This window comes from Gallinula chloropus (genome assembly GCF_964237585.1).
Source record: "Gallinula chloropus genome assembly, chromosome: 2".
Taxonomy (NCBI): Eukaryota; Metazoa; Chordata; class Aves; order Gruiformes; family Rallidae; genus Gallinula; species Gallinula chloropus.
In genome coordinates this window covers 24,631,430-24,656,749 of record NC_140086.1, presented here as the reverse complement: position 1 = coordinate 24,656,749, position 25,320 = coordinate 24,631,430, and the positions used below count along the sequence as shown (strand labels likewise).

Here is a 25,320-nt window from a genome sequence, read left to right as displayed (position 1 = left end):
ACTGTTTGCTGCCTAAATTTTTGCCCATTTCTTCCAATGCTATCAGCAGACCAATAAAAGCTGTTACTTCCTGCATGATACATACGCTGTGCATGTGCTTTAACTAAACTCCTTGAACTGTTCCCAGATAAAGACATTTGTGGTTCAGTTGACCATGGCTGTGAACATGTTTGTGTTAATGCTGATGAGTCATACATCTGCCAGTGTTATGAGGGATTTGCACTAAGGGAAGATGGAAGAACATGTAGAAGTAAGTATCCATACCTTTGATGGATTTCCTTTATAATCTCTGTATTTGTAGACATGTTTCAAATGCTGGCAACCTTTTTTTTTTCCAGATAAAGATGTTTGCAATTCTGTTGACCATGGCTGTGAGCATGTTTGTGTGAATACTGATAATTCATACATTTGCCAGTGCTATGAGGGTTTTGTATTGAGGGAAGATGAGAAAACGTGTAAAAGTAAGTTATTTGGTGTTGCTGTATTTTTTGCACTTGGAGGTCTACTGAAGATACATACTGTGGTAGAGGTGGGTCTTCTTTCAGGGGATTTTACCTGACAGAAAGGACAATAAAATCTTTATTTACTATGAGCTTATTGCATTTAGTCTCTAAAGTTTTGGAAATGTTCTCATTCCTTTGAAGCTAAAGGAGGGAAAGTGGTAAGGTGGTGGAATGGGCTGCCCAGAGAGTTGGCAGCTGCCTCATACCTGGGAATGTTCAAGGCCAAGTTGGATGGAGCCTTGGGCAACTTTGTGTAGATCCAGGCCTGGAGGTTGGTGGCCCTGCCTGTGCCAGGAGGGTTGGAACTGTGTGATCCTTGGGGTCCCTTGCAACCCAGACCATTCTATGATTCTATTTTGTGATTCTGTGATCAGACTGTGGTAAATGAAATCTAAATTATTCCTAGATAAGGACATCTGCAAATCAGTCAATCATGGCTGTGAACATGTTTGTGTCAGTAACGATGATTCATACACCTGTCAGTGCCATGATGGATTTGTGCTGAGGCAAGATGGGAAAACATGCCGCAGTAAGTAGCTTGTGAATAAAAGAAGAAATTTCATTTTCCTTTCATTAGGAGATTATTCACTGATTCATAGTGGTCAGAATGATCTCTAGAGATTTTTAGAGTTCTATAAATTAATTATTGTTTGAATTAAAGATGTATTTCAAAAAATTAGCCAATTTTAAGGTTCAAATGTAGCTTTTAAAATGTGAAGTTCATTTCTAGATTGACTATGTCAAGTTTTAATATTGAGCATAGGATGTTGCTGCATTTCATTTTGATGGGTTGAAGTTCTAATTGCCACTGTGTTCTGTGTATATTCATGCAGATCATGTGTTCCTTAACCTCTTAGCATGTCCTTTTGTAAATGATAAGTAGATGAAACTCATTCAGGCTCTTTATGATTTTCAATCTTTTCATAAGTCTCTTCACTGCTATTTATCAGCATCCTTGCCAGGGACACCTCAGTTGTACCAAGTTTTTTCTTAGAAGCGTTCAGGACACAGGAGCTGTAACCCATCTAATTCTTGCTTGAATCTACCTATCTTTTTTTTTATCTTTTGCCTTTATTTTTTTAATCTATGTTTTTATAAGCTTAGTTCTGGCTATTTTAACATACATATACTTTGTTGTTACCCAGCTGGCAAAAAGATTCATGTCTCCTTACATCAGCAGCTGATCTATTTTTTTTATTTGCCATTCTCTCAAAATTGGAGTAAACTACAAACTTTGTCAGTGATTATTTTGTATTTTCAGTTGCTCATAAAAGTGTTAAGTGTTAGAGGAGCAAGGCAAATTCTTAGAAAGCAAGCCATTTGATTTTCTCACATTTACAATTTCTCCATTAAGACTGGCAATTATACCATTTCTATTTATTAATTAACAGAACATTGTTAGAAACCTTTTTGTTTCTAATTATCTTTAAATAACTTATACTATCCTTGATTTTCTTTGCCATGAATCCCCTAGATTTTTATCTTTTTCATTGACTACAGATCCCTAATATTTTCATGTCCATAAATTCTGTGAATGGTCCTTTCAATCCTTATTCAAATCTTATAGCTGTTTTCAATTTCAATTTCTAATGAGGTAGCTTTTTTAACTACTCTGGCATTCTTTTTACATTATGGGACCACGGTTTTTGGAGGGGTATCTAGTAAAAAAGGTAGTTCCCCATTGGCAATTGGGAGTATTTTATTTTGTGTTACAGCGAAAAAGAAACAAGGAATACTGATAGATGGCTCCACTTCATCCTGTCCTTCCTCTCCATCTGTCCTTCTTGAAGAGGTTTTAACAAACTTGTTTCAACTCTGCAGCCATATAAATCTCCCCATCAATTTTCACCAATAGCAGTTAGATTTTATTTACTCTCTTAGTAGCTCCTGTTCTTCTGAGGTTCATTTTTGAAGACTTTTGACATTGATTCATGTCCTGTGGTGTTTTTCTTAATTTTGTTTTTACCAGCATGAATTTGTGCTAAATGACTGTACTAAACTTACTCCCTCCTCTCACTTGTATTGCTGTAAATGTAAAGTCTTCCTCCTTCATCTAGTCAGATTAATCCTGAAATGGTTTATTGTTAGTGAGAGGCCATCCAAACCCTGCAGGTCTGCTGAGATGGTAGAAGAACTTATGCTCAGTGTAAGCTAACTTTCTGTCATTTAACTAACCAGAGATTTGCTTTCAGTTTGCGGGCTTCCATCTTTCTTTGCTTATGGGATGTATTAAAAAAATGGATGGATTTATTAAAAAATATATAAACCAATGTTTAACTATCAAACCACATTAAATATTCTCTAACTGTTCCCAGGCAAGGATATTTGCAAATCAGTCAACCATGGCTGTGAACATGCTTGTGTTAACACTGGTGACTCATTTGTTTGTAAGTGTCAGGAGGGATTCCTGCTAAGAGCAGACAGAAAAACATGCAGAAGTAAGTAGTCTGGTATTTATCAGCATATCTTTATCTGCAGCTCATGCTTGTATAGAAATGCATTAATGAGCTAGAGCTGTCATCTGTTTTCAGATAAAGATCTCTGCAAATCAGTCAGCCATGGCTGCGAACATGTTTGTGTTAATACTGGCGATTCCTATATCTGCAAATGCCGTGATGGATTCCTGCTGAGAGAAGATGGGAAAACCTGCAGAAGTAAGTAGTGTGAGAACTTGATTTGATGAATTACACATAAAATTGAGTCTTCTGATGATGAATGTTGACTACCAACTCTTCTGTTTGCAGACAAGGATGTCTGCAATTCAGTCAACCATGGCTGTGAACAAGTTTGTGTGAATTCTGAAGATTCCTACATCTGCGAATGTCGAGAAGATTTCATACTGAAGGAAGATGGAAAGACGTGTAGATGTGAGTAGCCTGAGCTGTGAAAGTGTGGTTTTATTTGAGGCTTTTATGTGTTGGGGCTGTGAGTGTTTGCACAAGTGTGTGTTTATTTGTGATTTCCAACTATTTGAACTGGTTAATAAAATATATTATCTCTCTAATGAACCTCACCTCACAAATTCCATCCACTCTTCTCAGATAAAGATGTTTGCAATTCAGTTGACCATGGATGTGAACATCTTTGTGTTAATACTGATGATTCCTATATCTGCAAGTGTCATGAGGATTTCATGCTGAGGGAAGATGGGAAAAGTTGTAGGAGTAAGTTGTTTAATCTTTGTTTTGTGCCTCTTGATCTGTTAATGAAACACACTGTGCAACAATAGTGTGTTATTTGTGTCGCTAATGTAGAATCAATTCATGGAAGTCAGCTCATTCATGGAAGATTATTGCCATAATTATTACATTTTGTGAAAGTTATTTACCCAGCTAACTGTGCTAAATATGGTTTTCATTATTTCAAGGTAAAAATATCTGCAAAACAGTCAACCATGGTTGTGAACATGTCTGTGTTCCAACTGGCGATTCATACAAGTGTCAGTGTCACAAGGGATTTATACTGAGGCGAGACGGGAAAACGTGCAGGAGTGAGTAGCTGAAAACTTTATGGGGAGTATGTTTTTTCAGTCATAAAAGAAATAACAGACTTAATTTTACTAAAAGCTTATTCATGCCAGTTTTGCATTTGAGAAGTGGTCTAACAAGGAAATTCTCTTAACAATTCTCAGATAAAGACCTGTGTAAATCCATTGACCATGGCTGTGAACATGTGTGCGTTAATAATAACAATTCATACAGCTGTCAGTGCCATGAGGGTTTTGTCCTGCGACAAGACGGGAAAACATGTCGAAGTAAGTAACTGAGTATGTCTGTCAGCAGTCCTTCTGTGGCATTGCTACATAAACAAAGATGTTACACTCCTTTGTCATACATTCTTGAAATATCACGTGTGGAGTCTTTGAATTTATAGATATGATAAATAGCATGCCTGTCAATACTTCATTTTTTTCCTAGATAAGGATGTCTGCAAATCGGTTGCCCATGGATGTGAACATATCTGTGTTAACAATGACGACTCGTACATCTGCAAATGCCAGGAGGGATATGTACTAAAAGAGGATCAGAAAACGTGCAGAAGTAAGTACATTTTATTAAAGAAAGCATTTGTTTACTTGATTTCTAAAATTACTGGGCCTCACTTCCTCACTTCAGAAATGATATACTTGAAAGCCCAAGGCATATGTAAGTGTGATGGAAAATGTCTTAAACAATTAACTTCATGTTTTCATAAGCAAAAAAATAACAAATCAGAACAGTTGTTTTGGTATAGCATCAACTACAGTAATAATTCTTCCCAAACATTAGGACAAAAGCCAAAGTGAAATCTTATTATCAAGAAATGTGCACTCTAATCAGATGCAGACGCTGTGGAGCTTTTATCTTTATCTACTCCACTTTAAAATATCATTAATTCTATTTGTTTATTTTCTAACATGACATGCTTAGAGTATGGCATGCGTTTATCTCATCAGCCCTTAAATACTTGGAGAAGAAATTCTTCTAGTAGAACTCAGTAAAAACATTTCTTCTGCAAAAACTGAAGCCTTAGCTGGGGAGACTGTTATACCTGAAAGAACGGTAACATGTTCATGGCTGATCTCAATCCTAACTGAAACCATCCACCGCGAACTGCTGCCCTGTCTTGACTTGCGCAATGACACTGAGATGGTTCTGATACTCGTTGCATTTCCACTGCCTTAGTACATGACACATGTTTTCCTCAGATAACTACGGAAAGGAATTCTTGGACAGCAATTCTAAAATAGAGCTATTCTCTAAGAACAAGCTTTAAAGCTGAAAATTCTTGTTCCTGCACTGATGTGGTAACCGACATCTTCAATAATTTCTGCAAAGCAGAAATAAATGTGGAAAGTACGTGGAGTTCTCTTTTGTGGGCCACATACTTTGATAACCTTTTCTCTCAAGGTATCTAAAGATCCCAATCCTCACTCAATGCCTTCCAGACAATCACCTTCAGGATTTGTTAGTCTAGTCTGCAGGCAGCTTAAATATTCCTAAATGTTACACTCCTTTCCAGTTACCCTGGATTAGAAATCTCACAAACTACAGGAAAAAACAGCATTGCTGGTTTCCAGTATTGAAGGCAGAGACATAGAACATTAATAGTGGCTTTGAGACACGATCTCGTTCATGGCATACGCGTAAGGAAGAATCAGTGTATGTGTGTTTGTGTCTATAAAAATAATATCTGATAGGTGTTTTAGTGAGGTCTCAAAAGCTCTCTAGTGACAGAATATGATTTCAGTCCCCCTGGTCTGTTTTCATGCTGTTATCTTTACAATATTTGTTCCCCAACAAGCAGCTATCTTTACAGCAGATGAAGCCATTTGCATCCTTTTCAATAAGAACAACTGACTTACTGTCTTGTTTAAAATAATCCCCTCCTGCACCTTGGAAGGGTGATCATGCTTCATATTCGTCTTTCCTTTCCTTAAGCAAACAATCTCTGCCCATTCAAGCTCTCTTGATATGTCACACTTTCTAAATATCTCATTGCTCTTGCTATGAAACTCAGGACTCTTCAGTTTGTCTTTAGGGTGATAAAGTTTAGCACTGTATTCAGGTGAGACTTACTGAACATTGCCACACAATTCTCCCTTGTATTGTGCTTACAGCACTTTTCCCTGTACAGACATCACAGATGAGTGGAGGTCAACAGTGATTTGGTCCAGACTATGATGCAAACCATAGAATCATAGAATACCCTGAGTTGGAAGGGACCCATAAGGATCATCGAGTCCAACTCCTCTTACATTCTTCACTATCGCAATTTCTTCCTGGAAGTTACACGAGTCAAATAGAAGCTGAGTGTCTCTGCAGCCAGCCCCTTGCACAAAGCACACTAGCCTGTGCCTGCTAGAGGCAATTGCTTTCCAGAATAAAAAAAAAACCTGGCAGAGCCAGCCCATCTGCAGCTTTGAAGACATTCTGCAGTCCCTGGATTCCCTAACCATGTCACGGATGCAGGGAGCTTACAAGCTACTTTGAATTTTGATGATGTGCACTTGCCAAAAAGTATGAGAACTCAAAAGTTGTCAGTCTCCTGGAATGTCTCCCAGCTTTGATGGGTAAACCAGGAAAGATTAATTTAGGCAATACATAAGCCTTCCAATAACAAGATTTTTAGAGAGTTACAAGCAAACAACATATGAAAACACTTTGGATCCAAGCATAGCAGCTAGGCATATTTGTAGCATGTACTCTCTCACCTGTAAATTTTTAGCTGTTTTTCTGCACTAGAGGTTTAGTTTTGTGCTGTAAAAACATGGGCATTGTTTGAATTTTGTCCCTACACTTGAAACTCATCCTCAACTATAGGGCAGACCACCTCACCCTTCTCTTCTGACTCAGCCTTTCCCTGTACCTTTGGCTTTTACCTCAACGTTCCCCACTAAACATGACTTCTGTATTTTCTCCTTATATACTAAGTATGGCTTCACTGACTCATTCCTTTGTACCACCTATACCTTTTTGCTATACCTTTTGCTCCTGTGATTCTCTTCCATGCCTTTCAGTGCTGGTCACCTACACAAATGTAAAGTTAGCAGGGAGAAACCTAATGAAATTCAACAAAAGCAGGTGTAAAGTCTTGCACCTGGGGAGGAATAACCATCTGTATCAGTACAGGCTGGGGGGTGACCTGCTGGAGAAGAGTTCTGTGGAGAAGGACCTGGGGGTCCTGGTTGATGACAGGGTGGCCATGAGCCAGCAGTGTGCCTCAGTGGCTAAGAGAGCCAAGGGATCCTGGGGTGTATCAGGAGGAGTGTGGCCAGCAAGTCAAAGGAGGTGATCCTCCCCCTCTACTCTGCCCTGGTCAGGCCCCACCTGGAGTATTGTGTCCAGTTCTGGGCTCCCTGGTACAAAGAAGACAGGGATCTCCTGGAGAGAGTCCAGAGAAGGGCTACGAAGATGATTAAGGGCCTGGAGCATCTCCCCTATGAGGAAAGGCTGAGTGAGCTGGGACTGTTCAGCCTGGAGAAAAGAAGACTAAGGGGGGACCTTATTAATGTTTATAAATGTTGTAAGTATGGGACACAGGGGGAATCAGCCAGCCCCTTTTCAGTGGTCTGTGGGGATAGGACAAGGGGCAATGGCTGCAAGTTGGAGCACAGGAAGTTCCGCACCAACATGCGGAAGAACTTTTTCCCAGTGAGGGTGACAGAGCCCTGGGACAGGCTGCCCAGGGAGGTGGTGGAGTCTCCTTCTCTGGAGATATTCAACACCCATCTGGACGCCTATCTGTGCAATATGTGCTAGGGAGCTGCTCTGGCAGGGGGGTTGGACCGATGATCTCTTGAGGTCCCTTCCAACCCCTACGATTCTGTGATTCTGTGATACTGGCCTATGCCTGGAAGAAAATGATGGCAGCTGTGTCTCTATATCCTAGCCATGTATGTGCTTCAGTTACACAGTTCTTCACATAACAGTCATTCTTAAAATGTGCTGATTGTTGCTGTATTTTTAGGAGTTGTAGTATTCTACAAAGCATTGTGTCCTGGTAAGTATTCATTGAGATCCTGGTTTTGTTAAACTCTTGGTGACAGGCACACACATAGCTTTTGATACAGACTGTACGCAACGTCTTTAGACACGCTGGCAAGGTTGGGTGGATCAGGAACAAGGTGCTGTAGATGATCAAGTTTATGTAGTCCCTGGGTATCTAGGTCCTTTTTTCAGCTTTTTGGAGTTTTTTCATGATCTGAACACTCTGCTGCTTATTTCACAGCATGCACTGAAGGCCCAATTGACCTGGTGTTTGTGATTGATGGATCAAAAAGTCTTGGAGAAGATAATTTTGAAACTGTAAAACAGTTTGTCACAGGAATCTTGGATTCACTTGAGATTTCACCCAAAGCTGCTCGAGTTGGTTTGCTTCAGTATTCCACAGAGGTTCGCACCGAGTTTACATTAAAACAGTTCAGCTCAGCCAAAGACATGAAGAAAGCTGTATTGCAAATGAAATACATGGGGAGAGGTTCCATGACAGGACTGGCTCTGAAGCAAATGTTTGAGAGAAGCTTCACAGAAGCAGAAGGAGCAAGACCTCTTTCAGCAAACGTCCCTCGAATCTGCATTGTGTTCACAGATGGACGAGCCCAAGACGAAGTCTCTGAGTGGGCTGCTAGAGCAAAGCGAAGTGGTAAGCAAAAGTGGGTTTGACTCATTTCAAAAAGCAAATATTGTTAGAAATAAGTTGTGGTAATAGTATGGATGTACTACAGTATTTGCTAATCAAGAGGGTGTTGGCCATAGCAGTCTGGCTAGCACCTCAAGTACTGAGTTTGGTTTTGGGGCCCTCACTACAAGAAGGACACTGAGGAGCTGGAGTGTGTCCAGAGAAGGGCAGTGAAGTTGGTGAAGGGTCTAAAGCACCAGTCTGGTGAGGAGCAGCTGAGGGAACTGGGGTTCTTTAGCCTGAAGAGGAGGCTGAGGGGAGACCTTGTTGCTCTCTATAACAAAGGGTTCTTGAGTATTGGAAGAGAAGTAGTTGAGTCACGATCCCTGGAGGTATTTCAAACATGCATAGACTTGGTGCTTAGAGACATGGTTTAGTGGTTGGACTTGATGATCCTAAAGGTCTTTTACAACGATAACGATTCTATGATTTACAAGACTGAAGAAGGAAAATACAAGCCAACCTTGTTTATTTGCTGAATGAAACCTCTGTTCCGGACTGCTTATGCTGATATTTGTAGTGCTACAAGCCAAATCCGTCCCTTGTGTAACTGCAGCGTAGGCAATGTAGTAATGCTGAATATGAAATTGGCCTTGAATGCTTTATCACTGATATCTCCGAGTCTTTAAAAAGCAACAGACCTCAGCATGACTGGCCCATTCATTAAATTGAATCAGCTTCTGGTGAATGTTTTAGTTTCCTGGGTAAAGTGCAATGGTAGGCAGATTCATGACAAATAGTAAGGAGATACTTATGTTAAATGTTAAAAAGGTGGAAAATACATATTTTATGATGTTGCCAGGCCCAGGATCCTTCAGCAAAAAGGTTGAAGTTGCAATTCTGCAATTGTGTGTAGCTGTTATTTACTACCCCATGATAATAAAGAGATATCAAATGTCCTCACCCTAAGTTTGTTTTTTCTTCAGCTTCTGCTCTTGAATCTTACAAGGGAGCTTGAAATATTCTGAAGTTGACTTATATTAGGAATCACAAAATTACCACTAGTTGCAGACACTTTTTAAGCCAGAATGGATGTAAAGAGAATTGTTCTATCATATGTTCACAAGAATTAAAAAAGAAAAAAAGAATCAATGACTAACTGCTGAAAAAGGCATATTGAAGATCAATGTTTTGTGTTCATTGCTTGTTTAAAGCTGTCCAGAGAGAGGGTTGTAAACTACATCCTCCTACACTGCTTTCAGAGTGAAGAAAGTTATGAATCCTTTTACTTTCTCCCCAGCATTTTATCTGGGGAAATACTTGTCCTGAGCATCCCTATTTCAAGGCTCTTTCTCTCCTAGCCCTTGGGTTTCCCCTGTTGTTCTTACCTTCATAGGCCTGGGTGCCTTTGCAGTGCCTCCCAGCCCACTACCATCCCTTAGCATGCAAGAATCTCATCTCAGTGTGCTCTGAGGATTTTGATGAATCACCAAGTACTTACATTTTTCTAAAAAGTCAGTCTCTTTCAGGATTCTGCCCCATTTGCTGATACCTAGCAGGTCTCCCCATCAACCAAGTAATTAGCTTTATTGCACACACGCAAACCATGAATTTTCAGTACAACTGTGAGGCTGATGTAGGTGATTCTTGTGGATGTTTTACAGTATTCTCTCTGCATTCATTTACTAACACTAGTGGCCAGGCAACTGCCATCTCTTTACCTTAAATACTATCTGTTAAGGTTCAGCAGAACAGTGAGTCTCCACCCATCTTACCAGTAACTAAAGCATATTGAGCCTGTTCAAAAAAAGATTTTTAAGTTAGACTACACACATATTTCTGGTGTTCTCTCTCTCTCTCTCTCTTTCTCCAAAATGACTAACGCTCATATTTTCCTTTCATGGAAGAACAGGGGTTTAGAACTGCTGATGTAATAATTATGTGCAATTTCTTTTGAATTTAGGTATAATTATCTATGCCATTGGAATAGGAAAAGCAATTGAGGAAGAACTGCTGGAAATTGCTTCTGAGCCACCATATAAACATCTGTTCTATGCTGAGGATTTCACAGCTCTGGAGGACATAAGTGAAGAGCTAAGAGCCCAAATCTGTGAAGGTAACGGTGTTCTGCTCTTACCGAGACTGGAGAGAAATGAAATGAATGCTTAGATTGCAGGCCTGGAAGGACAACTAGTGTCAAAGATCAGCGGTGTCAGACATCACAGGGCGCAGGTCACTCTCAGTAATTTTTCTGCTCTTTACTATGTGAGGCATATGTACAGGTATCCTGTCACCAGGTAAAGGTGTAGAATGATGCCTTTATTATCATAACGGTTCCATAAAATGTAATCTTCTGTGCCCAGAAGAATGGGTTGCTCCCTCCCTTTTCATTTTCTACAGTTAAGTCAGCCATGTGCAGAACCCCACCCCACCTAAGAAGCATGATCTACTTGATTAGGAATGTGGGGAAAATAATCAGGGATTTGTAATGTCTTAATGAGAATAAATTCAGGTCAGTGGCAAAAAAAAACTTAAACACAGCAAAACAAATCATCAAGAGCTGCTGTGTGTATATATAGAAGATGAAAGATAGTTCATTGACCACATATTCACAGCTACAAAAAGTGGATCTCAGTTATGCTGAGCTCCAAGTTGTGCTCCACATACGTGGAAGGTTTGTTCCAGAAAGCACCCTTCCTCACTCTGGCACAAGCAGCCTCTATATAAACATTCCCAGCTGAAGTTCTGCAAAGGCAAGGGGGAATGTGAGCCGGCACAAAAGCAGTTCAGCCAGAGAGAGGACAGTATGTCTCTCCCTCTCACACATTCCCAGGATTTGGTGTGATTTGTACAATCAAATTGGTACCTGGAGCAAAATCCAGAAGCATCACTGTGAATAATACTGGTCGTAGCACTAGCGTTGGGCAAGGTGATTTAATTTTCACTAGCTTTTATGTGATTGCTTTTCTCAGAATTAAGTGCAAACAGATTGTATTTTCTTCAGAGTTACTGTTTAAAATAGGCTGGCAAGAAGCTGTGCATTTCTTCCTCATGAAGATGTCAATGAAGAATATGAAAAAAAAATCTATGAGAATGCTTCATAGATTATGAATGTTTTGTGTTTCTCTCCATCCTAAGAATCCTCTAGCTCCAGCTTTCTGAAATACAAAATACTATGGTAACATGAAACCAGGTCTGTTCATTAACCTTCTCACTAGGAAGATAATCTGCTGATGACAGCACATCATCTTAAAAGCTTGGGGAGACGCCAAAGCCAAAACTCTGGCAACTGGCACAATAATCCTCACTCATTAGCAAACTCCCAAGCTGGGCGATGGAAATTCATCCCTCAGGTACTCACAGGGGTGTTTAGCAACCGTGATTTTCCTTTTTTTTTTAACTACGTCACTCACCATACGAAAAAGTGTGTAAAGCCTGCCCCTTTGTGGCGGTTTGTGGACTACACCTTTAGTAACGGCAGAGCTGGCACCCCTTAGCTTCTGTCCCCTTCTGTCACTCACAGGCAATGCCTCGTACCCGGGAGCTGGGAGGTTGACCCAGGCTTGTTTTTTCTGGACGCTCCAGGACTACCTATCGCCCATCACTTCAGCCCATCAGAAATTCTGCCTCCAAGCCTGTTAGACAACCTGGAAGTTCTTGTTGGGGGTGATTATTTCCTCTTTATTTTAGTTTACACCCTCAGTGTTTTTTCCCCCCTTTGCAACAGCAGCAATTTCCTTAGCTGAGGATTTCTGAGGCTTCAGCATGAGGAGAGCGGGAGGAGACCCTCCGAACCTCATGGACTCTGATGACGAAACCTCTCATCCCCAGCTTCAGCTGTGGATGGGCTGTACGTTTCCAAGTAAAGCAGAAGCCATACAAATTTATTTTGTGGTAAGGCTTTGTCCTTTTATTCTACAAGAAAGCATCAGCCTTGTAGAAGAGCTGCTGATTACTCTGGGTTTCTCTTTTGCCCCTTATGAAGAGGAATTCGGTGGGAAGGTGCCCATTCATTGCCTTGGTTCATGTTCAGTTCTCATCTGACCCGAAGCACTAAGGAGGCTGCAGCAGTGTCATACATCGTATGCACTCATTGCGATTGCCTCTTCACCCCTGTTCTCAGCATGTGCATTATGGGAGCCTTTAACTGCATGCTATTTTTGTCAGAAGACCCCAGCCCTGATCAGATGACAGGACTCAGCAGCCTGCTGGTTAACATTCTGTTCTCCTTCAAAATCATGGATCGTTGTCACTGCTGCAAATAGTCAGCCACTGCTTTTCAAGACATCCTCTTTTGAAGACACTTTCTCACAGGCTTTTCCTAACAAAACACCTGGGATTTGTTACAAAACAGAACAGTAAACCAAACAGCCAGCTTTAGCATCATTCCCCAATAAATCGGAGTTCACTGCACTGAATAGCCACTGCACTGACACTGGAATAGGCTGCCCAGGTTGGTGGGGGAGTCTCCATCTCTGGAGATATTCAAGACCCATCTGGACACCTATCTGTGCAATATGAGCTAGGGAGCTGCTTTGGCAGGGAGGTTGGACCCCATGATCTCTTGAGGTCCCTTCCAATGCCTATGATTCTGTGATTCTATGACTTTAGCAAGGGACTTGGTTAGGGTTAGCAGCCTCTCTCATTACTTGCCTGATTACTCACCTGATTAATCACAGCTTTACAGAAGTGATGAGATCAGAATCTTTGGGCCCCAACCAGTTTCTGAAGCCTGAAGAGGTGTTTCTGAAACACCCGATTCCCATCCCAAACTGGAGGTGTGCCTGTCTTCTTTCCTGTCCCTTGCACACGAATCCTGATTACTTTTGTGTACCAGCCAGTGTCCAGAGGTCACTTCTCAGGTCAGTTCCTCTGCCCTTCCTAGACAGCCTCCAGCTCTTCAATGACTTCTAGTCATGACCCAGGGTCAAACACTCAAGGTTCATCTCACCAGTTTCTTGTCTCCTATACTGGAAATTTCAGTATCCTTGTTCCCAGTTGATCATTCTTCTGCTGGACTTCCTGGTTTGTTTCATTCCTTACCTTGTGATCTCATCCCACACCTCTCTGTCCTGAACTCTTCTCCAGAGGCTGTGTACCTTCCGCCAGCTGGTTCCCATGCAGGCTTTTTGATATAAATGTCAGAGTTCAGTGCCCTGCCCCGCCCCCCTCTCCCCCCCCAGAGCAGCTCATCTCCCCAGTGCCCCTCAGTTAAGCCAGTGGATTACTGCGCATCTGTCAAAAGTCACAGACCAACAGAGAACCCAATAGCTGTAACAACCCTGCGGGCCCTATGAGCATCTTCCACCTCCTTGCTGCATCTTCATCAAGATGAGTCACATCAGGAGTTTGCACCATCACCTTCTACCCTCACACATCCACTTTCAGTGAAAGAACTTGGGGTGTATTAGCAGGGAGAGACCCGTATGCTCCATCCACTGCCCTGAGGTGGTTATCAGGGGTGCAGCTGTTAAATGAATGTTCTGCAGCCCATCAGGGCCCAAGGGCTCCACCACTGACTGAAGGCTGTGCTTCACAAATTAAAAGCCTAGGTGGTTTGGGGGGGGGACGGACGGACATACACTGTGTCTCATAGTTGTAGTGCATCCAAATACAGCACTTGTCCCACGTAAGCACCCCCAACACCCTGATCACCATTTCCCATTATGAAGGAGAAAACTTAAGGAAGACCAAGAAGTTTCTTCCTTCTCCAAGCAGACTTTATTATGGAACATGCAATAATTTTCACTGAAGGATGTAAGGTAGGGTGCTGCCATTTCAGATTCCTTCATTACAATTAACTTACTTGTAAAATACTTGTAATTCTCAAGAAGTTCCTCTGATAGTCTGAATTGAAGGGTGAGTCCTGGAGCTTCCATCAACACTGGACCTCTGATAGACTGCACGCGTATGAGGCATTCTCCATGCGTTAGGAGAGACAAACGCCAAGTTACTGGTAACAAACATCTGTATTTCTAGGGACCGTGAACATTTTTATTCCTCCTTTTCTGATCTCATTTCCTTTGGCAATTTTTTTCTACCAGCCTTGAGAGACTCAGCTCACCAGCAGCAGACATCATCTGGGCGGCTGCATAAGACTGGTCCACCACCTTCAGGTTGGCTCTTAACTTGCGTGTCTTGCTGTCCCCCCAGATCACTGCTAAATTGCCTCTTCATGTCACCTTCCATGGAGAACTGCTCATCCCATTCCCCCTCCCACACCCCTCCTGTCTGCAATTCCAATCTGCTTTGTACAAAGCATTTGAGATCTACTGTAACAAAACCATGGCTGCATGCTTCTTACACCATCCAAACGAATTACTTCATGGGGAAGCTTGTATTTCAACACTGTGCTTGGGATTCTAAAGCATGTTCTGCTTTCAATCACTTCTGTTTCTCACAGGAACCTTCACAACTCCCTTTCAGTTCCGCAACCCACAACTTAAATCATGTATACAGTAAATACAGCCTAACAGCTCTGTTCCTTCACATCTTTGTATTCCTAGTCCTCTCCATGAATGATCCTCACTGCAATCAGTGAGATTACTCACTAATTAAGGAGAACTCTGTGCATGTGAGTATATACTGCATAATTAAGTGAAGTGGGTTTGATTTTTAGACTTTTGGGGGGTTTCCTGCAGGACCTGAATCAACCACAATAGCCATCACAGATGTCATTGCCTGTCCCAATCTTGCAGTACACCACAAGTATCTTTTTGAAGACAGTCACACTCACTCAAGAACAACAGGTAATCAGGTTACCTTTGTTTAGAATAATCCAGACTGCTCTTTGAATAGATGTGCTGTGTACTGTTTTCCAGTATTTACAAAATCTGCCCCAGAGCATTCCTTTGGATGTTGACCTGTTTTGTGAACAGGATGCTGTATTAAACCTGCTCTGCATTTATAAGGCCCGGTCCTTGCCTCCCCCACCCCTTTCCATTTATTCATCATTTAACTTATGTTTGACTCCGTTTTTCAGCAAAAGCTTCAAAAGATAAAGACCAGTGCAAATGTGAAAACCTTGTGACATTCCAGAACTATGCAACCACTGAAGTTAGAAGGCTCACTCAGCAATATATCCTTTCAGAATTGTTACATCTATCACAAGGAGGGCATTTTAAAAGAAAAGGTAATTGTAATGCAGCAAGACTAAGCTGTGTCCACAGCTCAAATGTACTGTAACAAAAGTAGCCCGGTTAATAATGTTAAATCTCCAAGAAGCAGTATTTTTAAGACTTGAAATTTGCTCCTTCAGAGAAGGGACCAAAATTTTAATAAGGATCTTAGCTTCTAATAAACAGTGAACACCTTCAGGGACAACACAAAAATGACTGGTCAAATTCAAGACTAACACTCAGCCCCAGGTCATTTCTTCAGATAGTGTTGAAATGGCATTTGCTGGCTACAGGAGTCAGAACACAGGAGATGTTTCGTTCTGAGCTGCTTGGTGAAGCGCCAGACGCAGCAAGTCATTTACAGTAGTACTTCAAATGAAGAGTAGTTCAGAGGACCGAGGTCTGATTAATTTGCATAAACAAATGCACATATAAAATTTAGTTAAGTGCTGATTGATGCCCCTTTCCCTGTTAGTCTGTTTTTTCAAGGGAGCTGTTAGTACAGGAGCTTTTATTACAGTGTCTGAACACCCACGTCTCAAGATAGAACAGCAAATTGATGATACAACCCTCTGCAATACTTTGCATGTATTATCATGCAGCATTTATGCAGCAAATTCCTGTTTTCTTTATGAAAGCTGTGTCTGCCTAATGAAAACAGTAGTAAGAAAACATCACAACTTCTATTTAATATTTTGTAACTGTGTGCAAGATCAAGGAAGAGCACAGTGATACCAACAGCTCCCAACTCTGCTTCACAGGTAACAGCTTCCGAATGCAGAGGTAGCACCCTGAGCCCTCTGTGGTTGTGGCAGCAGGCAGAACAACAGAGGGCTCTGCTAACCTGATGCAAAATACTGCCTGCCAATTCAGACCTCTCCTCCTGCTGTTTTGTCTAACTGCAGTGGCCAGCCCCACTCTCACCTTCCCAGGTGAATCTTTCAGCTCAAGGAATGATGTTCCAGTGACTTGAAATTATTCCATGCAAAGGAGAATTACTTCATAAAGGGAGAGAAAGCCATTGCACAAAGTTAGCGCTAGGTGCTTCAGAACGCTCACCAACATTTATACTTCTCTGAAGGGACATCTACAAAGCCTTCACATGAGAGGGGAAAATCTCTCCTTAGGCCATTTCCCACATCTTGAGGAGTCTTATGCACACACACAGTTCTGACCTGGATGCTGACAAAGGAGATCACCCCTTGCCCCTTCAGCAGAAGCCTTAGGCTCTTTACTGTAATCTCCTGCAGCTCAGCTATGAGGAACTCTGAGCTTACTCAGAATCAAAGAAAACTGAGCTTAGCAGTATGTCTGGTTTTGGCTTTACGAATGGAACAGACAACCCTGTGATTTTTAGTCCAAGCAGGACTTGATGTGACGGAAAATCCACTGACAGCAAGCCAGACATGTTTTGACAGGAATGGTGCCTAGCATTTCCCCTGAGCACTGTGCAGCCACTGCCTTTAACAGAGTACACACCACCCATTTTCCTCTCCATTACAAAGCTCATTTCTCTGCCTTACCTGAAGAGCAGCTGATAGACTAGATCTTGGTAACTGCAGAAGACCCTGCCAGCCAGTCCCTGTCCCAGGAATCTGGGGAGGACTGAACTGGCCACAAAGCCAACATGTTACAGAATGCAAATTTAGCAGGACCAGTCCAAACAGTTGATGATTTGTATCCAACTATTCTACTTTCTCCATCAGTTAATGAATGCAGTTTCTTCTGCTTGAACCTTGCCTATGTAAACATTTGAGACATGTTGATGTCCCATAGAAAGCAGCTCAAGTGATGCCAAAATGCATATAGTAATCCCTTCTTTGTGACAGCTAGGGAGCTACCAAACACAAACCCAGTGTACAGCAGGCTAGTCCCCATAAAAGCAGAAGATTCCACTCTTGCTCCATGCTACCAAGGGTTCAGATTCTCCTGTTATCAGTGTGACATGAGGGTAGCATGTGGCTGCTCTTTCCAGAGACTGAATTCAATTTGCCATTCTATCAAATTTCTAACAGCCCTTTAACAAAGGGCATTTTCCACTTCTACATGTCCAGTTCCCCCTTTCCTTGTGCTACATCTGAAAATGCTGACATCCTGACACCGAACACACACAAGCCAAGAGCACAGCAATTTAGTCCTCCTAAATGAAGTGGGCCTCAGCACCTCAGTTCTCTCTCAATGCTACGGCCCTACTTCCCCTAGCTCCAGCCTTACCACAGCTCTTGGGGAGGGGAGGTCAGGTGAACAGTACCAAGCCAGCCTCCTCCTGCAGGGACATGGCACTACCCAGTGGAGACGCTTCGCAGGGAAGAGATGCCATACGCGCTTCGTGTTGCTACAGCAGAGCCAGCCTCAGGTATCATGGAGCAGCTTGTGCTCCGTTCCACACCCCCATGGAAACCACTGGCTTTGTATAAGCAGCGCCCTGCTACACCCCCACAGGGCAGGAACCAGCAGCAGGTACCTGTACAGCAGTGACAGAGCTACATACAGGCCCACAATCCACTGTTAGTTTACATATAGTCTTCCATCAGATTTAAGTGAAACGTTTTCTAAGCACTAATGACTGATTCCCTCTGAATCAGAGGAAAACAGCCGCTTTTCAGAACCACCAGCCTTTTGGTGAGCTGCATCCTCACCTCCGTGCTGAGGTGTGCCTGCTAACAGTCAGGCTTCACACCACTTGCTTGGCTGATCAAAGCAGAACACAAAAATACAGAAGTATTATATCGGAAACTCCAGGGATTCCAAGAGGGTAACAGAGGAGAACCAATGTACATACATGGACCAGAGCAGTCAGGCAGCTGGCTGACACTGATTTCCTATGAATACATGCTGTCAACAGCCCTCTTTCCTTAACTTCTGTCTACTGGAAGAAATGACGAAGAGAATGGAAGACCTGGAAAACAGGCTAAAATACTGAACAAAATTTGAAGTGTATACTACGTTGTATATTTATACATACAAACTTGTCAAGAGCTATTTTCTTAAACTGGTTCAAAGTAAAATAACAAATTTCGCATCTGAAGTTGATCCCTGCATCTATATTGTACGTGTTCTATCTTGCATTGACTGCAGATAATATTGAAAATTTTATATATAAACGATTTAGTAACTAGCAAAAATTTTAATTAAGTAGAACTAAACAACTGAAATAAGCTATGCAAAGTAATAAAATGCTGTTATTTTTTGAAGTGAAACCTCCACGTTTTGAAGTACTTCTGGGGGTACGACTTCGGTTTGTTTTTCTACTTCTCCCTCCTCTGTTAACTCCACTAGTATTTTGAGCACCCTATCTGTGTAGATATGTGTACTTCTGTAAATGTAAGAGATGTAAAACCAGAACAAGCAGGACAGCATTCACAGCAACTAGGTTTCACTTACATTATTCCAACAGGAGTGGAATACTGAAATCAGTTAGAAGTCGAAATAGGAATTTGTATATTTGTGTTGCAACTGCGATGAATGTAAATGAGTGGGAAGTCTGATGGATTATCAGGGTACCACAATGCAAAGTTTCAAGTACTGTTTCTCTTAGAACATCCAGACCATGTGTCTTCTCCTTACTGTTCCTTGGTCAGCATTCAGGGATCCCTTCACTTTCCTGAAAGCAGCTGGTGTTTTTATGATGGAACCACTCTTGGAGCAGTACAATTAGCTGCACAGCTGTTGTCCAACACTTCAGACACAAATGAGAACAGCAAATTGCTTCCAGACATTCTGGCCAACTGAAGTGCCTTGAAGTTTAAACTCCCTCCTCCTTGGCAGCAACAGCACACTTCTAGCTTTTCTTGGACACCAACAGCCATATCTATCTCTTGAACAGATCCCAACTGGGGGCTTAACAGGTAGAGACCCCAGCGCTTCCTCTGCTTTGCCACCCATTGGTTTGCCTCCTTACTACCTCCAGATGGAAATCGACAGCTTCACCCATTCTATGCCAAAAGCATAAGTAGTTGCAGCAGAACTACATGAAGTCACCTCAAAGAAGCCAGGGAGTGAGCACAGATAGGTAACTGCAAGCTTTAAAAGGTACCTTGTGCACTGGCAAACTGAATGCAAGTTCTGCAAGGATACCGGTACGTACATTTCTCATTAGGTATTGTACTGGTACCTCAGTCAGTCATCACTGGTAACAAGGAACATCCTACAGTCATTGTCTCACACAAAATAAGCACAAAACTCTTAAGATGCCAATGTCTTCAGCAATAGTGACCTGAGAACACCAACTCATGTCTCTAACATAGCTTCTTCAAAAACAGAAATGAAACAAGGACCAGTATAAAATCAGTTTTGGAAAGTGAATTGTTATGATACCTTAACTTATACTGTACATCATATCCAGCAGCTATACTATTTACCATCTGACAGATGGTCTCTTAGAATGAAAAGACAGGATAATTTGCATTAGTGCTTTGTGATCAATCTGGTAAAATGTGATTTATTTTCAGTGTAAGTGAACACTTCTTGGTCCCCCCCCAACATCCCATGTTTGCTCCTATAGCTCACATAAGCCCTTGGTTTTGCCCTACCACCCCAAATCATAAAACTCAGTCCTTGGTTTTGCCCTACCACTCCAAATCATGAAACTAAGTCCCCAGCCTGCTGGGACCTGGCACTGTACTTCCCATGATTGAGTCTTACTCTATTTACCTCTCTTTCAAAAGCTACAACTTCTAGAGGGACAAATGGGCCTAAGTTTGTCCTGTGACGGCTATTTCTAACAGAACAGGAAACACAACAGTAGTAACGAATCTTCCTTTATATAGTTTGTTCCCTAAAACCAAAGGTATAATACAAAATTTTTCTTAAACCTGATCTGTAACCAGTTTTATTGTAGAAATAACACTTTTTACAGCATTTACTTCTCACTGGTTTGTTCTGGCATGCTTCTGATGATGTCGGAGTCACCTGTAAAACAAAAATAGACTGTTACAAGAGGAAGCTAAAGGAGGGAAGGTTTTGATTAGATATTAGGGGGAAGTTATTTACAGAGAGAGCAGTAAGGTGCTGGAACAGGCTGCCCAGAGGTGGTGGATGCCCCATCCCTGGAGGTGTTCAAGGCCAAACTGGATGGGGCTCTGGGCAACCTTGTGTAGATCCAGGCCTGGAGGTTGGTGGCCATGCCTGTGGCAGGGGGGTTGGGATTCTCTTATCCTTGAGATCCCTTCCAACCCAAGCCACTCTATGATTCTATGACTCACAGAAAGATCTCTTTTCAGTAACAAGCCAAAAAAGTTAAAAAGCGCGAAACATCCACAAACTGATTCTACAAATAGAGAATAAACCGAAAGCAAAACAAAACGGCCTGTTCAGAAACAAAGTGGTTTTCATGGCTTGATACAACAAATTGTAACTATTTTGCTAATCTATACATGGTGTTTCTAACCATAATCATGTACCTGTCACCAGCATTTACAAAGCCAGTACTAGAGCAACAATCTAGTCCTGGAGGACACAATGCATGGTTTTAATATAGCGAATGTCTAGCCTCCCCTGATCACAGCAATACCAGGACAGCGAGAATATTCGCATTAGTTTACACAGCTCTAAGATTTACTTGCAGTTCCTTAGTTCCCCCACCTCCCGGCCCAAAATCAAACCCACAATATTTCGAAAATTAAGTTTTCAGCTAGTACTTGAACACAAACAAGTTAAATCAAGTTTTCTGAAGAAAGAGCAAATTCAAACTAATGTCACTTGAGAAGCATTCGGTGAGAGTTACTACAGAGATCGTTAAATCTGTGCGTATTTTGGTCAAACAGAAGCTCTCTGGGACAAAGAGTGCTACCAAGCCATAGTAATTACACACAGATTTAAAGTTTTCTAATGTCTAATGTTTTCAACCCTTGATTAATATCCACCTGCATACAGATTATTTTTGTACACATCATTCCAGTAAGGCGGACAACTCATAGTCCTTTGTCTTAGATTAAGAACAGCCACACAAGACTGATGCACACATGTGTTGCACCAGCACATGTTTTAGCTGATGGGCTCAGAAACATCTACCATGAAGTTGCTTCCCAGCCACTGACACCCCATTATAGAGAAACAAGCAGAGACAATGCACGCTCACAGGGTTCAGCAGCAACGGAAGATACACACAAGTGCAAGGGGTGGCAATTCCAGGTTCTATGAACCCAGCACTCACAACAGAACAGGAGCTTGGTCAGAGGAAATTACAGGAGTTAAACAAAAATGGAAGAGAACAGCACAGTGTGTCACCACACAGGCACATTACTTGTGCAGTGCTGCTACTGAGAGGTGACTGGAGGAACCAGGGACCGGTACAAACTTGGTGACTACCCCGTAACGGGGACGCACCTGGGTCGATGATGGCCAGTGTGCACACTCTGTAGTACTTCCCGCAGGCTGTGCCCAGCTCAATGTTGTTGCCGCTATAGTGATGGACGCCGGTCTTCGCAAGCATCGCGTAGTACTCGATCTCGGATTTCCTGCCATTCAAACACGGACTGTTACAGGGATGAAAACCAGTTCTAACAGAGAGCAGCTTTAACTCCAATCACAAACCTTAGTTGTGCTTCCTACCCAGAAACACTCATCTGTTCCTTGCCAGACATCACCACTGCTACTGCACTGTGGCCCAGAAGGCTTATCCAGAAGTATACTGAGCATATTTAATGGTAAACCCACTTTGGGAGTGCAAATCCTTAAGTTGCTCCTACACAGGCTCATTTCTCCATGAAAGAAGGGAATTCAGGACCTTCAGGTTTCTGAAAGGTTGCAGGAGCTAAGCCAAAGTGCTTTAAGCAATGGCCCTTATTAATGCCGGTACCCAGCGGCCAGGTACTGAACAGAGATTGCGCTCCTACTACCTGTGAAAGAAAGTCTGTATTTACCTTTAAAAAAAAAACCCAAACAAAAAAGAACCATACACCAAAAGACAGGCTTGATTTATATTCCCTTCTCTTCTGACTTTCACCAGGAGATTCTACTGGTCAATGCCATTCCTCCAGCACCTTCGGGATTCCCACTAACATGTTCCCTACTGTAACAACTCTGCCATTTCTCAAGCATCTAATTTTGTCTACATTTACAGTTTCCTGAATCTGTCAACATCCCTCCCTTGAGGACAAAACGGGACCAGAAATTCAACATGGAAAATGTCAGGAAATTAGTAAAGTTTTCACCTTTAAAAAAACAAACACACCCCACCCCCCCCCAATTTTTCTGGCCGGAAACCTAAGTTTGTAACTTGCACAGCAAATTTTGTGCACTTCAAATCAACACGAAGTACACGCTGCATCTGCACAAAGAACCCGTCTCAGTTTTAAAGATAATTGGGTTTTTTTCGCACATCTGCTTACCTCAAAGCAGGGCAGTTATTGGCTAGGATGACAAGCTTGGCTTTGCCCTGCCGAATCATCTTCAGAGTCTGTTTGTACCCTAGCACATATTTACCACTTTTCATAACCAGCTGAAGCCTAGAGTTTATGGACTCCAGCGACTTTTTCTGAAAAAGATATAGAAAAGCATTATTGCCTGTTAGGCAGAAAACATAAAGGAAGTTAAGAAATTCCAAATACAAGCAAGGAATCTTTTAATAATTTCTCTATTAATTTCAATGTGGATTAAAAAAGTCAGCCTACCATATGAGTATTAAAACCCCTGCAGATTAGGAGGCTGCCAATACTTTTGTTTTCCCAATTTCATAAAAATACTTCTTACCCGTGTATCTCACAATAGGAAAATACATCTTAAAGCACTGTTGCTGCTGTTGCCCAGGTGCATCTGACAGGCCTTGATCAAAGCTCTACCAGGCAAGTCCACACCTCTGCCTTGCCGATCTCTGTCGGCTTTGGAGCACGTCTCTGCCGAGGGCCCACGTCAGTGGCGTTACCTCGGTCAGCAGAACAAGCAACCACATGCACTGCGAGCTGACGCGCCCGCAGCAGCGCGGTGCTCGTGAAGAGAGGTGCGAGCACTTGCAAGGGCCCACACTGCCATCTAACTAGCACCGGCCGGGGCCGCGCGAAGAGAAACGCAAGAACACGGCAGGAGTCCCAAAAACGGGGCTTCCCCCGCACGAGGGGCGCAGCGCCAGCTCCCCGCTCCAGCCAGCGCAGGGGCCCGGAAAAGCGCCCGGGATGGGGCACGGAGTGAGCCGAGAGAAGAAAAGCCGGTGGGAGGCGGCCACAGGGCGCGGCCGGCCGCCTCAGCAATGGGCTCCAGGCCCGAGGTCCGAAACAAGCACCCCCGGCTGTGCCCAGGGCACCCGCCGCCCCCGGTCCCCGCCCCAGACCGTGCCGGGATCCACCCGGCAGCGCGACCCGCCGCCGCGTCCCGCCGCAGACGGAGGCCGGGCCGCCGCCACGTGAGGCCGGCGCGCTCCGCTCCCACTCACCGTCTTCTTCGCGGCCACCATGTTGCTGCCTTACGTCGGGCCGGGCGGTAACTGGAACACAGGAGTGAACGGGGGGAGGTGTTAGCGCTCGGCAGCAGCCCCCCGCGCCCGCCCGCGCCGCCCCGGCAGAGCCCCACTCACCGGAGACGCGCCGCCAAGATGGCCGGGCCGCCAGAAAGGAGCGAGCTCCCACAAGGCATCACGGATCCCCACGCGCCAGCTCTCGCGAGAGCCGCGCACATCCACCCCGCTCCTCCCTCCGGCTGCCAATGCGCCTGCGCCCAACCGACGGGGGTGACGGGGATGCCGGGTAAGGCGAGGGGGGCGTGGCTACGCGAGCCTTGCCGAGCATTGCCGAGCCTTCCCGAGCCGAGCCGATGGCTACCGTGCTGCGCCTCACCGGTTGAGGCCAGGGGGCGTCGTCGCCTGCCCCTTCGCCTGCCGTACGGTGCGAAACAGCCTTTCTCCCGTCGCGGCCGTGCGGGAGAGCCGGGGCGCTGATGAAGGAAACCCCCTGCAGAGCGGCCCGCGCCTCCCCACCTGCCCCTTCTGCCACCGGCCGGCGGGGAAGTGCCGGTACGGAGAGAATGAACGTCCCCGATTCACGGGCCATGGGAGCGCGGGCACGCTCCGCCCTGGGAAGCGCGCTCCGGTTCGCCGGGACGATGGCGCGTTTGCGCTGCCTGGGCAGGGCTGCGCGGCGGCCTGGGCTCGGCGAGAGCAGCTCGGCCAGAGCAGCTCGGCCCTCCGCCGTGCTGGTGTCAGTGCGGGACACCTCCCGCTCCCCGCTGGCCCTGGAAGCCATCAGCTTGAGCGGCGGCTTGCGGAGCTCGCACCGGCTGTGACGTGACGTGACGAGCAGTTCCCAGTTCAGGCTCAGGACAGTGGATCTCTGTCTGTCGGGGCAGGCGGGAGCGGCGAGCCCCAGTTCAGCTGGCACCTGCCTGAGCCTTGAAGGTGTGAGCAATGCGGGTGCTCGGCGTAGGAGTTTGGGGGTTCCCCTGCGGCACCCCCCAGGAGGAGGGAGGCCCGAGGGGTCCACTGGCATGACAGCAAGGCTGCTGCTGGTACGAATTCATGCTTTTAGCACACACCACACCAGAACGGCGTATATATTTCCTTAGGAAATCACAAAGCTGGGTAAGAGCTTTCCTAGACGTGCCTGGGTCAGCCAGAGCGCTGTGCTCATTTGAGGCCTTTGCCCACACCAAACTAAAAAGCCACACCAAAA

The 25,320-nt window shown here is 43.9% G+C and overlaps 2 protein-coding genes across 2 annotated transcripts in view; one reads left to right on the top strand and one right to left on the bottom strand.

Moving 5' to 3' along the window:
- The window catches only part of MATN2 (matrilin 2), a gene marked incomplete at both ends in the record, with an annotated part of 62,331 nt that extends 43,687 nt beyond the window's left edge, over window positions 1-18,644 (top strand). The window contains 16 exons of the mRNA XM_084260742.1: window positions 128-250; window positions 339-461; window positions 910-1,032; window positions 2,819-2,941; window positions 3,035-3,157; window positions 3,248-3,370; window positions 3,545-3,667; window positions 3,871-3,993; window positions 4,135-4,257; window positions 4,421-4,543; window positions 8,214-8,627; window positions 10,567-10,719; window positions 14,648-14,719; window positions 15,245-15,352; window positions 15,586-15,683; window positions 18,594-18,644. Of these exons, the coding sequence (XP_084116868.1) occupies window positions 128-250; window positions 339-461; window positions 910-1,032; window positions 2,819-2,941; window positions 3,035-3,157; window positions 3,248-3,370; window positions 3,545-3,667; window positions 3,871-3,993; window positions 4,135-4,257; window positions 4,421-4,543; window positions 8,214-8,627; window positions 10,567-10,719; window positions 14,648-14,719; window positions 15,245-15,352; window positions 15,586-15,683; window positions 18,594-18,644 (2,126 nt within the window). The remainder of the gene's footprint in view (window positions 1-127; window positions 251-338; window positions 462-909; window positions 1,033-2,818; window positions 2,942-3,034; window positions 3,158-3,247; window positions 3,371-3,544; window positions 3,668-3,870; window positions 3,994-4,134; window positions 4,258-4,420; window positions 4,544-8,213; window positions 8,628-10,566; window positions 10,720-14,647; window positions 14,720-15,244; window positions 15,353-15,585; window positions 15,684-18,593) is intronic.
- Window positions 18,645-20,465: 1,821 nt separating this feature from the next.
- On the bottom strand, window positions 20,466-24,295 carry RPL30 (ribosomal protein L30). The gene is made up of 5 exons (XM_084280221.1): window positions 24,231-24,295; window positions 24,090-24,140; window positions 23,053-23,198; window positions 22,049-22,179; window positions 20,466-20,632 (listed from the first exon to the last, which is right to left on the bottom strand). Exons 2-5 carry the CDS (start codon window positions 24,108-24,110, stop codon window positions 20,583-20,585), a joined length of 348 nt encoding a protein of 115 aa, XP_084136347.1. The 5' UTR covers window positions 24,111-24,140; window positions 24,231-24,295; the 3' UTR covers window positions 20,466-20,582.
- Window positions 24,296-25,320: the final 1,025 nt, after the last annotated feature.